Source organism: Phoxinus phoxinus (assembly GCF_949152265.1).
Source record: "Phoxinus phoxinus genome assembly, chromosome: 17".
NCBI lineage: Eukaryota > Metazoa > Chordata > Actinopteri > Cypriniformes > Leuciscidae > Phoxinus > Phoxinus phoxinus.
Window position 1 is genome coordinate 6,995,373 of NC_136892.1, and position 17,099 is coordinate 7,012,471.

Consider the following 17,099-nt stretch of genomic DNA (forward strand, 5'->3'; position numbering starts at 1 on the left):
AATCAAAATATACTGTCCATAGCCTTAAAAATCGATTTTTGCCATATTGTTTTTTATTAAAATGTCACATAAATCAGGCCAGGAATGATTTATTACCAAATCCCTCTGAAAATATCTTCAGAATACTGCTAAGTGTATAATTGGAAAGTTTGGTGTACATAGGTGCTACATAAGCTGAGATGTGTCACTGGAGAATGACAAAAAACTCATTTTGAGAAAACGGCATTTAAAGATTTGTAATGTAAAAAAAAAAAAAAAAGCATACTTATTTAGTGGAAACAACTATTTACAGACACACTATCTTATCAAATCATTAGCAACAACAATACAAACCACCTAAAGCACATCAAGACTTATAAAACAGCATTTATGGCCTTCAACTGAACAGAACCCCAGTCAAAAACAATCAAAAACACATGTCACGTGATTCATCTGAACGATTCACATCAGCCAATGAGATTTCGCTTTTAGAGTTAAATGCCCCATTGTACTTTCACGATTGGTTGCTGATAAAAAGGAAATGACCATATTTTGGATCCGACAGCATTGTAGTGAGCTTTCTAACGGTGTATGTGATGACAGGGTAGACGCAGCGATCGCAGAGCAGCGATATGATTTAGAACGGCAACTTTTGTTGAATTTATGAGAAATCTACAGACGCAAACAGATACAGTGTAGTAAAATAAAGACCTAAATGTGTATTTCAGACTTTTTTTTCACCACAAGTCTGAAAGAAGACATGTTATTGAAGACAATTATCCCAAAATCTCAAAATTGACCAGTGGGAAAAAAACAAAAAAAAACTATGTTTTGCCTGCAGAAAATAAAGTTGCCTGCAGAAAATAAATGTGTTATTCTAATTGACACTGTTTTTCATATTTAATGCTGTAAAGCTGTTTGCTTTAAAGCAACATATTGTATAAGTGGTATAAATAATCGTAATGTGACTAGACTGGAGTGCCGAGTTGCAGAGCTTATGCAAACACGTCCACATCGCTATGATCAAATCCTTTCTTAACTGTTGTTTTCTCATAGCGGTTATTTTTGTTGTGTATTACAGTTTGCATATTTCTAACAACTTTTTACCCCTAAACAAAGAACAAAAAATATTTTTGCCGTGAGTATATTGGGGCCTTTACAAGACCTGAATCTCTTTCTTTTTTTTCTTCTCCACAGGGTTGTAACCGGGCACAGAGAACCAATTCCTGATGACAGCAAAGACAACATCACCATCTTTACCCGGATCTTGGACCGCTTGCTGGATGGTTATGACAACAGATTGCGTCCTGGACTAGGAGGTACGGTGAATACATGTACACATTTCCTTCCTCATTGCCTCTATTGTCCACATACTGGCCTTACTGTTAGCTTGTGGATGGAGTAGGATATTTCTCAGTCTTGCTTTCATTTTGACACTTCTTGCCACAAGTCTCACACCTCTCAGATCTATAACAGATGCTCTCCACAATGCTCCCCCAAGATCACTTACAAATCCTAAGCTTAAGAACCCCCAGGAGTATTGTGTTATTCATCTCTTATAAAAAAAAAATCTTTAATAAAAAACTGAAATAAAATAAAGAGGAAGTCCTAACTGCTGCTATGATGGTGCACCCACAGATTGCTCACTTAATCATAATGAAGAAGATGATCGGATCCCCTGATCATTTTGGATTCAGTGCATTACTGTTAAATGCTGGTCTCTGAGCATCAATAAACTTTAGTCTATTTCCCAATGGCATTTGCTGAAGTGTCCCACCGAAGTCCATTAGTTCATCTCCCTCTGTGTACATTTTTCCTTCTCCACAGAGGTCTCACAGAGGGAATCCCTAGTGACCTCTGAAAGTACAGAGCCTAAATTGTGAGCCCAGTGGTGAGCAGTCAAAAATCAAGATGTATGTTTATGATAAATGGGCTAAGTCACATTGCCACACGAGAGCTGTGGGCTGATGCTGTGGAGCTGGATGGCTTCCATTACTCAACTGCCCGAGTCCTGCTGTCTCCACCATCCTGGCCACCTTCTAGTCACCTCTCTTAAGCTCGATCAAATCTTTTCATTTCCACCCTGCTTTACATAAATGCTGATGTGTAATACAGGACTCATCACATCACATCAAATTAGCTTCAGATGACTTTAGACCTACAGTGCACTATACACAGAACACATTTTTAAGTGCCCATATTATGCTCATTTACAAGTCTGCAGAATAATTTTACATGGTTTATGTAAAAAAACAAAGACGCAAAAATTGCACATACTGTACATTGCTGCAGCACCTATTTTTACCCTGAAAACACTCCGTTTTAGTTCCGTTCTCCTTAAAGCCCACCTATCCGAAAAGCCCAGTCTGCTGTGATTGGTCAGCTGGTCTAGTCTGTTGTGATTGGTCAACCTCTTAGAGCGTGTATTTCAGCTCCCGAGGCTTAATGAGCTGCTGTGAACAGTAAAATATCTATGATAACCATGATGCCAGTATTGGAATTCCATGTGTTTTGCCCTTACAGCTAAAAACAAAACAAAACAGAAAACACATCAACGTCTCCTCAACATTACGAAATTGTTCTTTGACGGCAGGCCAAAGCAGCCAGGTGGGCATTATGCAAATGTATAACATGGTGACATGGCTAAGTCACAAATAATGGCCAAGATCGCTGATGGCAGAACTACAAATGACTGGTTCAGGCAAGAGTTTTCTTTTGGAGAGATTAACTCCTTTTTGTGATGACTTTGTGCTTTGTAATAGTTTGCAGATCATTTACATGGACAAATGGCTACATTACACACAAAGGGATATAACTATAGAATTAATTCTTAATGCGCACGTGAGCGCCATCAGCGTTTCTCACAGGTTCGCGTTTAAAGTCTGTGTAGAGAGAACGTTGTCGTCTTAGCGGCCCCTAATTTAATAACTAATGATCCTTGCGACAGAAGTGAATCAATCAAAACTAAATGTATTTATTCAAGAACCGCTATAAAGACAAAACAATCTCTGTTACCATAAATTATCCATTTATCACTGTAAAGCCGCTTTGAAACAATCTACATTGTTAAAAGCGCTATATAAATGAAGATGACTTGACTGTTATTCTGTGTCATTAACTGGATGATTCACAATTGTTTATTACCGTTTATTTTTTATTTATTTTATTTTGTTGTTGTTGGTCATGGTATAATAATAAAACAAAACAAAAATATCTAAATAAATCTTACTAATCGGCTTGGTCTTTGGACAGTCACCTAGTGGACTATAATGACCCAGACCCTTTTTTAGGCATGTGCATGCAACAAATCTACTGATAAAAATACACAAGGTCATACATATTTTACAGCTGTCTGACAATGATGGTCCCCTGTGCATTATGTATTATGTATTACTGGCCATTAGTGGTGAATTGTTGTATTTTATAGATCATTTATAGATACATGTCAAGTGGCAGTCATTAGAGTATTAGTAGACTGTCTGATCAACTATTTTTTTTCTTCCCCAACAGACATTCTACTGACTATAAGTAACTTTGCAAGCACATGTCAACTTATTCTACTATCCCTAACCTAACAGTCTACTAATGCTCTAATGAAAGTTAGTTGACATGTTGTTGCAAAGTTACTTTTAGTTAGTAGAATGTCTAAAGTGGACTATTGAAGCAAAGTGTAACCAATAATAGCTTCAAAATGCATTAAATATATTTTAAATGTAGATATTTCTGCTCTTACGCTTGCTCTTTCAGAAAGTGTGACTGAAGTGAGGACAAACATCTATGTGACAAGCTTCGGACCAGTATCAGACACCGATATGGTATGTGTTCTTTCCATTTTTTTTTTTTTTCTGGGTCAAAATTAGGTTCGTTTGTCAAAGACCAATTCAAGTTTCATATTCACTTCTGTCAATATTTGTCTGTCCTTCAGATTTATTGCTTTTTATATAATGTATTATACTTCAACCAGGTATTGTTACATAAACTGTAATTGGTAGCACATATCCCATATGAGAAACCTAAAATGTTTTCATTGTCGTTTAATTGAATTCAGAAAGATTTGATTGTCAAATTTGCCACAGAGGAAGACATAGTACCGTCCTTTTTTCCCCTTTGTCCCATGAATGTGTGAAGCTGTGTTCCTTTATGGGCTCATTTAAGAGAGAAGATAATTGGTTGCGAGGCTGCATGGAGAAATGTATGCGTCTTAATCATACACACAATTGGGTCTGGTATGCAAGATGAATCATCACAGCCATGCAGCAGCACTTTGTATTTTGTATGAGACATCATTTTCTAATAGTGAGAAGACAACATAACAATCTGTCAGATTATACAGAGCATGAAACAATACTCAAATTACACAGCAATACTCATCAAGGTTAATTTTAAGGTTAAAATGTATGTAAAAAATAGTGCATTTACAAATATGACTTAGGAATCACTCCACTTCAAAAAGTAGAACTGCTGCTCTGAAAGTTTAATTATTATTAAATTACACAATATCTGTTGGACCGAGGACAATGGGAAAGTTTATCATATAATCTAAGTTAGAGTACATAGACAAGTTTCTATGGTCCACAACAAAAACTTTGAGATGTTTGCGAATACAAAATCATGTCACGTATGATATACAGTATGTATTGTAATGTTACCAACCAAAAATGTGGCTGGGAAGTACCCAGAAGCCTCTAAGATCCACAAGCTTGCTTTAAGCAACGTTATACTTCAATCATTTGATGCCAAATCTCTCTTCTTGTTGTTTACTGTGGAAACTTCTTGGCATTCAAGTACTGTTTTTCTCAATTATTTTTTTCCAAAGAACCAAAGTATATGGTTCAAAGTTGGGCTGTAGCAATCGATTGTTTTAGTAATTGAGTATTCTACTGATTATTCCATCGATTAATCAAGTAATCGGATAAAAAAAATTGTGGTAAATAGATCCAAGTGAACAACAGCCTTTAAAATTACTTAAAATACAAATAGGTAACACTTTACAATTTGGTGAATTAGTTAATTGTAAAGTCTTACCTAAATGAATAATAACAAGCAATAATTTTTTTTTTCAAATACAGTATCAAAGTAATCATATGGATTTTATTTAACAACAACATTAAAGTACACCATGTAAAATAAATTATAAACTAATATAAACATAACTTGTACATTACGTGAAAACAAATTCCCACAGAGAGCGCCAACGGCCTGGTTACACAAAGACATGATCAAATCCTTGTTTAATATTGGCCAAACAAAATTTAATTCAAATGTCAACTTAATCTTTAATATTTTGTCTCTTCTGTATGATAGAGATGCAAACTCTGTGCAAGTCTTAAACATTTATTTTGAAATCGCGATAAACAACAATTCGCATACTTTTCATAAAGATATTTTTTGTATTCTCCTGTGTTGGCGGCGTAGATTTACAAATTAGTTGTTACAAATCTTGTGAAATGGTGCACACTGCGTGCAGATGAACGTTATATAAGCCACACAAACTTACAGCAAGCAGAGATGGAGTTTGAGAAACCCGAGACGCTGACACGCATATAAATGATGACAGAAACACGCGTCAGAGGTTTTGTGTTCCCAAATGTACATTATTGGAAACCTAAACAAACAGCACATGCAGAGACTGAGTATGTGTGGAGCAGCGTTTACTGTGAACGGAGCTGAGGTACTTTTAACACAATCTGCACGCATGTAAATAATTAAAGCATTGTGCTTCTCTGTGGGAAAAAAAACAGCGCATATATTTTTTGTGATATTTTTTGCACATATCACAGCCTTTGTGATTTCATGATAGCACTATGTTATATTATGATTGTAAATTATTTTAAGTAGATCTCGTAGCCTTAGAAAACGGTGTAATAATGCGGCTCATGGATTCACGTCTGTATGCGCCACTTCCGGTATTTTGCCGGTTACTCGACACGGGTATATTGCAATCGAGGATTTTTTTTTTATTGAGTACTCGGCTTTAATCGAGGAATCGTTACAGCCCTAGTTCAAAGTGATTGCAAACCAAAGATCGTACAGTGTGTCTGTGCACTTCTTTTTTATTCCTCTGGTTTTAACTGTTTGACCATCAGTTATTGCTGCTATTCCTGCATTTGTATGTTCTGTATAACTTTTATTTAATACATCATGGGTAAAATTAGTTTGATTGGTCCCTTAGTTCATGTAACACTTGAAAAAAAGTCTAAGGGATAGGTGTCACTATCTATATCTATATATATATATATATATATATATATATATATATATATATATATATATATCAACGTTAGCATAAACATTTCATATACAATTAAAATGTTTGTAGGTCTATATTGTCTCATTTAAAATTGTAGCCTTATTTAAGTTGATTTTCTTTACTGTATATTTATTTTTGGACTGATACTGGTTAACAAAGTCCAATAATGGTATGAGAGAGTGTCCGTGGTAATATCATTGTGTTTCTATTGGTCAGTGTTAGAGGATCTGTGGAACAACTGAGGCTTAGCCTGACAGTTAGCCTGCCCTGGACTAGGCTAGTTTCCCAGCATAAGTTGCCAGAGTAACTGCGTTTGAACTATTTTAAGTTTGCTTTATGAAACCAAATCAACCGACAATAAGTCTGACTAACCAAAATAAGCCTGCCTTGTATTGTAATCTTGTTTTATGGAACAACCCTCTGGATGGTTTTAACATCATTTTGCATAAACATTATTTTCTCATACATATTTTGTTCTCATACATATGTGTTATTCTGTACACGCATGCTGCTCACATATTATTGTAGCCCTGTTTGTGCTGCATACAGTGTAATGAGACTTGAGCTATTATGTTTTTAGGAACCTGAATAAAGCACATGTTAAGGCATGTCAAAACCTCTCAGGGCCCAAAAACACCACCAGACCCCAGAGGGTTAACAGTTGAGCCCAAGCCTCCGTTACTAATTCTCAAACGTAACTTTAGAACTGTAACAACAGGGCATACAGGCAGGTGAAGAAACAGGCTAAGGAAGTGGATCCACATGCAGTAAGATTTATTAAAATAATCCACAAGGTAGCTGGCACAAACAATGACACAGGAGGAAACATGAGATAATCCAAGTGTACATGCATTCAATGACTGACAAACAAACTAGAGACAAGCAGGGCTATAAATACTTTTCAAAACCAATTCATTTAAACAAGTGATTGGCTTGCGCGACTGTCACTCTCCGTCGCCATGACTACCGCCGCTATTACTGGCTCTGCCCACGTGCGCGCAGTCGCGCACCCGTTTTTAGGTGGGAGTGAATGGAATTAATGAGCTGTGTTTATTGAAGATTAAATACACTAGAGTCACTCAGTTTTTTATACTCTCTATTTCAGAGTACTTGCATTTTAATTATGTATTGGTATATAAAGACAGTTTAAACTAATTTGAATAAAAGTTTTTTTAGACAATTCTGACCTACACTACCTTTAAGTTTTATAAGATTCCGACAGGGATCACGGCCATTTCAGTAGAACCGGCAGCGCCTGTGGCTGCAGGCGATTAAATGTGTTGATTGGAGCGAAAGACATAATAAAAAATGCTCGTGTCTGCAGCACCCACTTGTTTATATACTGTCTATGCTTGACACTGCTGATTCACGCCATACTTCCGTTGCCAATATGCGCGCGCATACGTTGCTACGTCATCATTGTGTACAAACAGTAAAAGGGTCTATATGACTACAATTGCAAAATAGAAAAAATATCCTGCTTTATGTCCCACACAACAAGCCAGCAAGCTGTCACAACAAGCTAACGTTAGCTAGCTGTCTGGCTACTTTCTAGCTAGCTATCAGTAACAATGCTTTGGTTGATGAGTTCTGATTATGTAAAATGTTACATGGGTTAGCACTAGCAGGCAACAGGAAAGTGTAAATTAGCATAATTTGAATGGGCATTGCACTAGTTTCATAAAATATATGAAGATTGCCTTTTATCACATTTATTTATTTTCACCATTTCAATTGATAGGAGACATCCACAAGCAGAATGTTTTTTATTACCTCCCTCCAACTATTTTCCTGCAAGACCTACATAAACGTTCCTGCAATGTAAAGCCTGTAAACGCCAGTAAAGCCTGCACCATTCTCTCCCACTGTGGCTGCAAGACAGCATGTAGAGGGCACTGCAAGTGCTGTAAAGCCAGAGTTCGTTGCACTTATGTGCATGTGAGGGTGGTGGTGGCGATGAGTGATCCGGTGATTGTGAGTGATAATGATAATTCATGTGAGAGAGACCATGAGAATGAGAATTCACGTGAAATTCACTGTTGTTTTTTTATGTTATTTCTGTTTTTTGTTATGCTAAGCAAACCTTTAAGAGTTTTGGACAAATTTACTGTATTATTCTTTTAACAATTTGACATAATATAAATATTGCCTTGCAATAATGATTTTCTTATATGATTACACTTTGAAATCTATTCACTGAAAGCATTACACTTTTATAAGGAAATAAATCAACATTGAGAATAACCTTCAAAGTTGTGGTAAAAAAAAGCATTTTCAGCCACAGTCTTGAAAAGAATACAGGTTCCAGACTTACACAAGCATAAATATAAATATGCCACTGGACTTCCTGTGGTCATTAAACATAAAATAGACACCATATCCTCATTTGTAGCGCATTTGGTTCAAAATTTGTATCAAAAACCCTTTTTCGGACAGCGGCCATATTGAATTTAGGGAATTTGGGGGCTCTTGATATACCCAATCATAAATGTAAGTAATCCGGGTACCCATGGTCAAAAAAGGTAAAATAGACATCAAGTTTGTATTTGTATCTCATCTGGCTCAAAAGCTATAGCCGAATCCCTTTCAGGCGGTGGCCATATTGGATTTGGCCGCTATCTTGGTCTCAGGTACCATTGGTACGGGCGCCCTGGCTAAATAATTTCAGTATGCCCTCAGCTACTTCTGTGCAAAATTTGGTGCTTGTAGATGAATTTGCGCAAACAATGGGATGTAAGGTCCCATACTACAGCCAAAACTGCTTTTTTGGACCGTGGCCATATTGGAACTGGAGGAATAAGGCGTGCAGATGCACCGGGTAATAAATATTAACATTTCTATGTGTTTCCCATGATCAATTAAGCTGGAAAAGACATCAAGTTTGTATTTCTAACTCATGTGGTTCAAAATTAGCCGGAACCCTTTTCGGGCAGCGGCCATATTGGATTTGGCCACCATCTTGGTTTAGGGTTTCGTCATAGGCATCTGCAGAGGTGTCGTCCTTTTAGGACATTTACACTGGAAGTAGAGACAGCCTCATCTTCAGAAAGGTCAGTATAGAATTTTTCATATTGACAGGGAGACAACTAAAATGTCTATGGGGCTAGATGTGGAAATTTGAAGTAAATGTTAATGATGTATTGCATTGTATTTAGGGTACAGTTCATGTTGGTACCATAGACCACATTTGTTGGCAATGTGAAATTCCTTCATGCATACAGATATTGAGTACATTTTCATCTCTGGCAGTTGTTTTGCCATCAGAAGATTCATTTTCATTGTGCTGAGAATACCCATCCCTAAGTGATCGGCTGTCTCTATATGGCATCTCATCAACCCCCCATGATTCCAAGTTATTGGGTTTGCATATGGGAACATCAGTGCGGAGTCTAATAACAGTGCAAGTTTAAAATAGAGGATTCAAAGAAATTGGTGGAAAATACAGGCTTTGTGACCAGATTCTGTGGGGACTTCATACAGAGAATCATACATTCATTAATCACCATATTGACTCAAATGGAAAGCTCCAATCTGATTCTATGGATTCTCTCAAAGTTAGGGTGTAAAAGTTCTTGTCAGTAAATAAAATAAATGAGTAAATAAAAAGACACAATTTACAGATGTGTTCACTGAAATGTACGGAGCCCCTAAAGGGACCTTTGCAAAAATAAAAATATAAAGACTTTCGCGTGCGCACGATAAAAATGTTGCATGCTCACGAGAAACGTTCGCGTGCGCACGAGAAAACTATTGCGTGCTCATGCGTTACAATTTCCGGTTTGCGTTAAAGTGTCATTACTACAAATGTGGGAAAAGGGATGAGATGAGAGTGTATGGATACAGTTGGATGCATAAAAGCCACTAGAAGACAAGCCTGCAAGTTGCAACCTTCAGCCAAAAAAAGGAAAGGAGACCAGAGTCTGTTTTTTTTAATGGATGTCAATGGAGATGGAGAAGATCATGCTTCACTGAACCGTTTTTGTGAGGAAATGGCTTATTTAATTAATGGACTGCCTGTCAACTAATCTTCAACATGTTTTGCGCTAAACAATACTTTTGTTGGGAATGATATAGGCTATGTAGATTTTACTATGATAAAAAGGTTATTTTATGATAAAATGCAAAGAAGGGAATGTCGCGACAGATCCATTTGCGACATTATAGTATTAGTAATAATGAGTGATATTGTATATACAGGTGCTGGTCATATAATTAGAATATCATAACAAAGTTGATTTAATTCAGTAATTCCATTCAAAAAGTGAAACTTGTATATTATATGCATTTATTACACACAGTCTGATATATTTCAAATGTTTATTTATTTTAATTTTGATGATTATAACTGACAACTAATGAAAATCCCAAATATTACTTAAGACCAATACAAAAAAATATATTTTTAGAAATGCTGGCCAACTGAAAAGTATGATTATGAAAAGTATGAGCACGTACAGCACTCAATACTTAGTTGGGGCTCCTTTTGCCTGAATTACTGCAGCAATGCGGCATGGCATGGAGTCGGTCAGTCTGTGCCACTGCTCAGGTGTTATGAGAGCCCAGGTTGCTCTGATAGTGGCCTTCAGCTCTTCTGCATTGGCGTATCACATCTTCCTCTTCACAATACCCCATAGATTTACTACAGGGTTAAGGTCAGGCGAGTTTGCTAGCCAATTAAGAACAGGGATACCATGGTCCCTAAACCAGGTACTGGTAGCTTTGGCATGTGTGCAGGTGCCAAGTCCTGTTGAAAAATTAAATCTGCATCTCCATAAAGTTGGTCAGCAGGAAGCATGAAGTGCTCTAAAACTTCCTGGTAGACGGCTGCGTTGACCTTGGACCTCAGAAAACACAGTGGACCAACATGACATGACATGGCACCCCAAACCATCACTGGCTGTGGAAACAGCCTGCAAGGACTGCTTTGCAGCTAATATATTGCTTTTTTCCCCACAATAAAGCACAGTTCACAAACAATGCAGTCCTATTGTACCTTTACTAGCAATATAACACTAAATATAGAACATTTATTCACAAGACCAACGCGCTAATATTCCACAAGAAACTGACTGTCATAAACTTTGAACTGCGTGCGCTCACGTCACTGCTATAATAGGCTGCTGAGGTGCCTTGTGTGATCCGAGTAAGCAGCTACACTTTCTCCGATGGTAAGAGACACAGACCCTCTCATCTCCCTATAATAAGACAAATCTCTGGAGGCATGCTCCATGCACACTCTCATCTCACCCCTACTCCCACATTTAGTATAATGACACTATAACGCAAACCGGAAATTGTAACCCGCCGTGAGCACGCAATAGTTTTGTACGGGTGGTTCCTGTAGTCTGCTATTCTGCTTGCCATCTTTTCATATTCCCACACTATCTCTCCTCCCCTCATACAGTGCTTAGCATAAGTGAACACACCAATGCTAAAGTTGACTAAAAAGAGGAATAAAATAATCATCTTTTAGAAATTGATCCTAATGCCTTAATTAAAAAAAAGAGGAAAACTCCAACCTTTAGGGACACCTATTTTCTTTGTGAATGAATAATGTATCGTACATAAATGTTCTTCCTTAAAATACAGGGTGCATAAGTCAGGACACCCCTATGTTAAATTCCCATAGAGGCAGGCCAATTTTTATTTTTAAAGGCCAGTTATTTCATGGATCCAGGATACTATGCATCCTGATGGAAATTGGCCTTTGGATTTCAAATTGCCCCACATCATCACATACCCTTCACCATACCTAGAGATTGGCATGGTTTTATTTCAGTTAGCCTAATAGCTGGTTTGATTTGCATTGAGAGATGATCTTATGGAAAGTACCCCATGCCAATTTATTCCTCTTTTTAATCAACTTTAGCATGGGTGTGTTCACTTATGCTAAGCACTGTATGTGTGGCAGTATTTTTGGTACATCCAGGTCATCCCACAATGTCAGGTCTAGTTTTTTCATTTATATCTGGACTTCCTCATTACCTGAAGATCTCCATGGAAGCTCTTTCATTTGATATTAAAAAACACTAGCATTGTCAGCATCCCTTAATGCATTATATGTAGTTATTTTGAAATTTCCTTTATTACCAAAATCACATTGGGGCTTTTTTTTTTTTTACCCTGAGTCGGCATTTTTTTAAATGTCTCAGCCTTTTTAGGGTTCATCTTTTGTCCTTCTTGAAGGTTTTGTCAGTAACTTACTTCATTGAGAGCCTTAAAGAAATCCTTCTTAATTCTTTGCAAGATTGAGCTGAATAGAACCCATATGTAAGAAGCACTGTATAGAACGCATTTCTGAATCTATACATGAGATGGTAGATAGAACAAGCTATAGTAACAAAGTATTTGCTTACAACCTATAATCTACTAGCCAAGTCATGTTAATATTCAGGCTGTTTTTTGTCATGTTCCTTATTTTAATTTGTATTAGTTCAAGTCAGGTCCCCAGTTTGCATACCAAGAGCTATTTCAACAGCTTGTGCAAATGTCAGATTTGCTTCAGATAACATTATCTGTTGTCAGGCTTTGTAGCAAATCTCTCTTATGATCCTGTTCATGCTTATCCAGATTTGTCACAGACTCATTGTTCACATCACTTTGTAGGGATTTGGTACCAGAGTGGGTCACATAATTTTACCATACTTTAACCATACTTTTACTTTCATCTCTTTATCTTCAAGGAACACCCAGTATGGTTTTGTTTGTGTAGGACTTAGACTTTATACTGACACCTGTCTTTGTGGATGCATGACACATTTACCGATTCCTGCTGGGGTTATTTTTCATCACTATGTATATTTTGTTTAATTTAATATATTTTTCTTGAAGTATTGTAATATTACTTGTACTACTACTACTACTTCTTCTTAACAATAATAATTGTATTTAAATATTGTATTTCTTGTACACAAAAGAGGGAAAATTCTGAACACATGTACATGTTAGTGCTGTAAGGCTATATTGCAAGACTTCATATATACCAACTGCTATTGGATGGTAATGTTTGCTCATTGAAATCAGATTAGTTACCGTTTATACAGTAGTGCACTATAAATAATAGTCAATGCTTCATGTGGTAACATCTAAATTAATCTATTTTAAATTAAAAATGTCATTTAGCATTACTGAATTAGCAGTACTGTTTAAAGGGCACCTATTATGACATTTAAAATGTTCCTAATGTTGTTGTGGGAGTCCCCAACAACAGTTTTACATGCATGCAATGACAAAAAACACTTTTGTTGTCGTGTAATATGCATTTATTTTTACCTGATTTGCTCACCGACTCCCAAATGATTCGTTCAACGACTCACTTTTCTAAACCCCTCCTTTGCGCGACGCTAATCTGCGTTGATTGGTCAGATGACCCAGCAGTGTTTACAGAGATAATACTTATTTTTAACACTGAGTACAATGATGCTTTTATCAATTAAATTGTGTTATAATAATGATTATAGTCCACTGCTTTATAGTTTGTAGTAAAAAACGAAAAATAATTTAATGTTATGTTAGCGAGCATAGCCCAGAGTTCATATTGTAAAAGCACAATCAGTCTTTGTTTGCATTAGCCCGATGCATAAACATAACGTTTTTACACACAAAAAAATGCAGTTACGTTACTACGAGGTATTACTCTATTCTTTAGACAACTCCGAAAACAACGACAAACACTTCACATATCTCAATACAATTGCCATTGAAGACCTAGAAGCTAAACGGTGCTTACACAACAAACAAAATAATTATTAAGCATGCTACATAAAAGCAACAATTATTAATAACACTTACAGGTTGTTATACGGAGGAGGAAGCTGATGCAAAAACACTTGGAACTGAACCTTCCTTCAATATCAGTGTATATCTTGGCGAATCCAAGTTTGATTGCATTTAAGTTGGTAAAGCAATCGTCTTCAAAATGGTGCGAACAAAGCACAATGCTCGGACTATACTTCTGTGGTATAGCTGTATATATGAATTGTAGCCACTTAGTCTTCAAATGCTCCTCCTTGGGCAGATGAAAAAAGTTGGCTTTTGAGTTGCACTTCAGAACACAGCGTCTCGTCGCCATGATATTTTCAAGCTTTCCCTGGCCTTGGAGCGCAATAAGTGATACGTATTCAAATAACTTGACAAGTTGACGTCATCTAGTCAGAGAAAAAGCTTCGGCTTCGGCATAAAAATGACTCTGAGTCGACTCTTACTTTTGAAAGACAATAACTTTATATACGGTGCACTTTCATATTTCAAACTTTGCAGGATGTTTTTGTTCACTTAGATCTATGTTACACACTACATGAAAGGTAAATTTCAAAATTCCATAATAGGTACCCTTTAAGATAACAATTGCAGGCTACCACTTTGGCTACACTACAATGTATAGGGCTTTTCACACTGCACTTAACCCTGAGTTATCGTCACTCTAAACGCAAAGCAGGAACTGCTTTTTACCCAGGATTTTGAAACCCTGCTTCGGATCAGGGTTATCACTGCTTTTACCAAACAATGTGGTCTTAGAATGTTATAGGTAGGACTGATAGGGATCACGCCAGTGAGCCAATCATCTTCGTGATTTTCATCACACACTCCGCCCCCGTGGCGCGGGTATAAATACGGAAGTGGATGCACACACTAGTTGGCTTTCGATGTCTCTGAAGAGCAGTGATGGGAATAACGCCGTTATAAATAACGCCGTTACTAACGGCATTACTTTTTCCAGTAACGAGTAATCTAATTGATTACTCTTCTCATCTTAATAACGCCGTTACCGTTACTGCCAAAAAATGCGGCGCGTTACTATAACTGATGAAGCTGTTTTTTTTTTCATCAGACGAACTAGATCTCTGAGCGAGAGGCAAATACTTTTTTTCCTTGGTTTAGTGGGCAGAGCACGAGACAAGCGCATAAATGCTGACGATTGGCTGAGGTAGTGTCAAATTTCATTGTAAGCCAATCAGAGGTAGAGTTGGGCGGGTGTTCGAAAGCACGCATAGTAGTGATGGGCATTCGGCTCTTTTGACTCCGCTCACTGAAAAGAGCCGCCTCTTTTGGCTCACAAACGGCTCTTTAAATGACTTTGACTATAATATTAAAATTTTTATTACATAATTATTAAATTTCTATAGGCTAAATTTGTAAAAATAGAGTCGGCTCTTCAGATATGCGAGCCAGCTCTCGACGTTCACCTAAAAGAGCCGGCTCATTCGCGAACGAGTCGATCCATCATCACTAACGCTCATTCGCGAAAGACCCATCATCACTAACGCTCATGAATTGCGAACGACCCATCATAACGCATAGTCGGACAGGACAGGACACACAAGGAACAACACAAGCCTATGGCGACGAGCCCAAATAATGGAGGCTAGTCTCACTTTGTCCCACAGCAACATTTTTTCTTTTAGATGTGTGTACAACGTTTCATGTTTCTGTTATTAATGTATTGTATTAAGTGTCCATTTCATTATAATATTCAGATTTATAATAAATAATTGAACATGCACATGTATTTTAAGTTCCGTTAAAGAGGGGTAGAGGTGGGGTCACATTTGAGCATTTCAAATTTAATTTTACTTGAAAGTAACGCAATAGTTACTTTCTTAAGTAACTAGTTACTTTTAAAATTTGTAACTGAGTAACTAATTTAGTTACTTTTTGGAAGAAGTAACTAGTAACTGTAACTAATTACTTTTTAAAAGTAACTTGCCCAACAATGCTGAAGAGTGCTGTTGTTTACAATGAGCGAGTGTGTCGGTGTTCTTCTGGAAAACTCTCCCAGTGCTGGTGGTTTCTACAGCGCGAGTGCAGCGGTGATCGCGAGCTTTGAGCTCTCAACTGCTGTTTTAACAGCAACAAATTTCTAAATGTTTGTATTGTGGACCGCTGGTTAGAGGGCGGAAAAGTGAGTGCATTATTGTTTCAGTTCACTGTTCAGTGTTGCCGCGGTCATTCCCCTGTGTGCTCCAGCACTGATGATGGGTCTTATTTCCTGAAAGAGCAACACGGGTGTGTTTGCATCTTTTTCAAGATGTCATTCCACCAGTGCGTTTCTGGATGCGGTCGTTCTCCATTCCTCTCTGACGGTCACAATTGTTGCATCATGTGTTTGGGCTTACAGCACGCTGAAGCAGATTTTGCGGACGGTTCATGTTCACATTGCGGGAATATGACTGTCGCGATGTTGAGATCGAGGATAGGATGTCGATAGCAGCATCGGAGGGTGAGCCGGCCTCTGGAGATGAGTCGCCGCGTTATCTCCCTCTGGGAGTGTAACGTTGCCCGAGTCGGATCCAGAATTGTCAGCTATGCTGAAACGGGCCGCCGAGGCTGCCGGGCTCGAGTGGAATCCTCCACCGTGTCCCGCTCAGTCTCGGTTGGAGGATTGGTATCTTGGAGCGGGCCGCGCTGGTTCTCAGCTCGCCGCCCCAGTGCCTTGCATTCCCAAAGTGCATGGAGAGCTTATTAGGTTGTGTATGGCACCTTTCTCTGGCAGAAACTGCCTGAATAGCTTTTTCCCCCTCATTACCCTTGACGGAGGAGCGATGAACGGGTTGCGAGGCTATCCCTCCAGTGGAGTGGTCTGTCGCGACACAGGTGCACTTTGCCGTCCAAGCGCAGACAGAGAACATCCGGCACATCTTGCCTTGGCGGCCCGCTGCTGGCTCCACCTCGCCTTCTCCTGCAGCCTCCAGCCAGGTCTCAGCATGGAGCCGACTGCAGTAGGGACGCCCAGCCCGCTCCAGGTGCTGCCAAGCCAGGTGGCAAGCGACAGTGAAAGCATTCCTGAGCGGGCCGCTCAGGGATGGAGGAGGATGCTCTTGGAGTTGGGTCACCGATCCACTTCCTCCCCCCAGGTGAGGGCCGGGTGGAG

The 17,099-nt window shown here is 38.2% G+C and overlaps 1 protein-coding gene across 1 annotated transcript in view; it reads left to right on the top strand.

Moving 5' to 3' along the window:
• Positions 1-17,099, top strand: part of gabra3 (gamma-aminobutyric acid type A receptor subunit alpha3) — a gene marked incomplete at its 3' end in the record, with an annotated part of 406,040 nt that overhangs the window by 121,676 nt on the left and 267,265 nt on the right. Inside the window, exons 4-5 of the mRNA XM_079584913.1 lie at positions 1,177-1,298; positions 3,727-3,794. Coding sequence (XP_079441039.1) covers positions 1,177-1,298; positions 3,727-3,794 — 190 coding nt within the window. The remainder of the gene's footprint in view (positions 1-1,176; positions 1,299-3,726; positions 3,795-17,099) is intronic.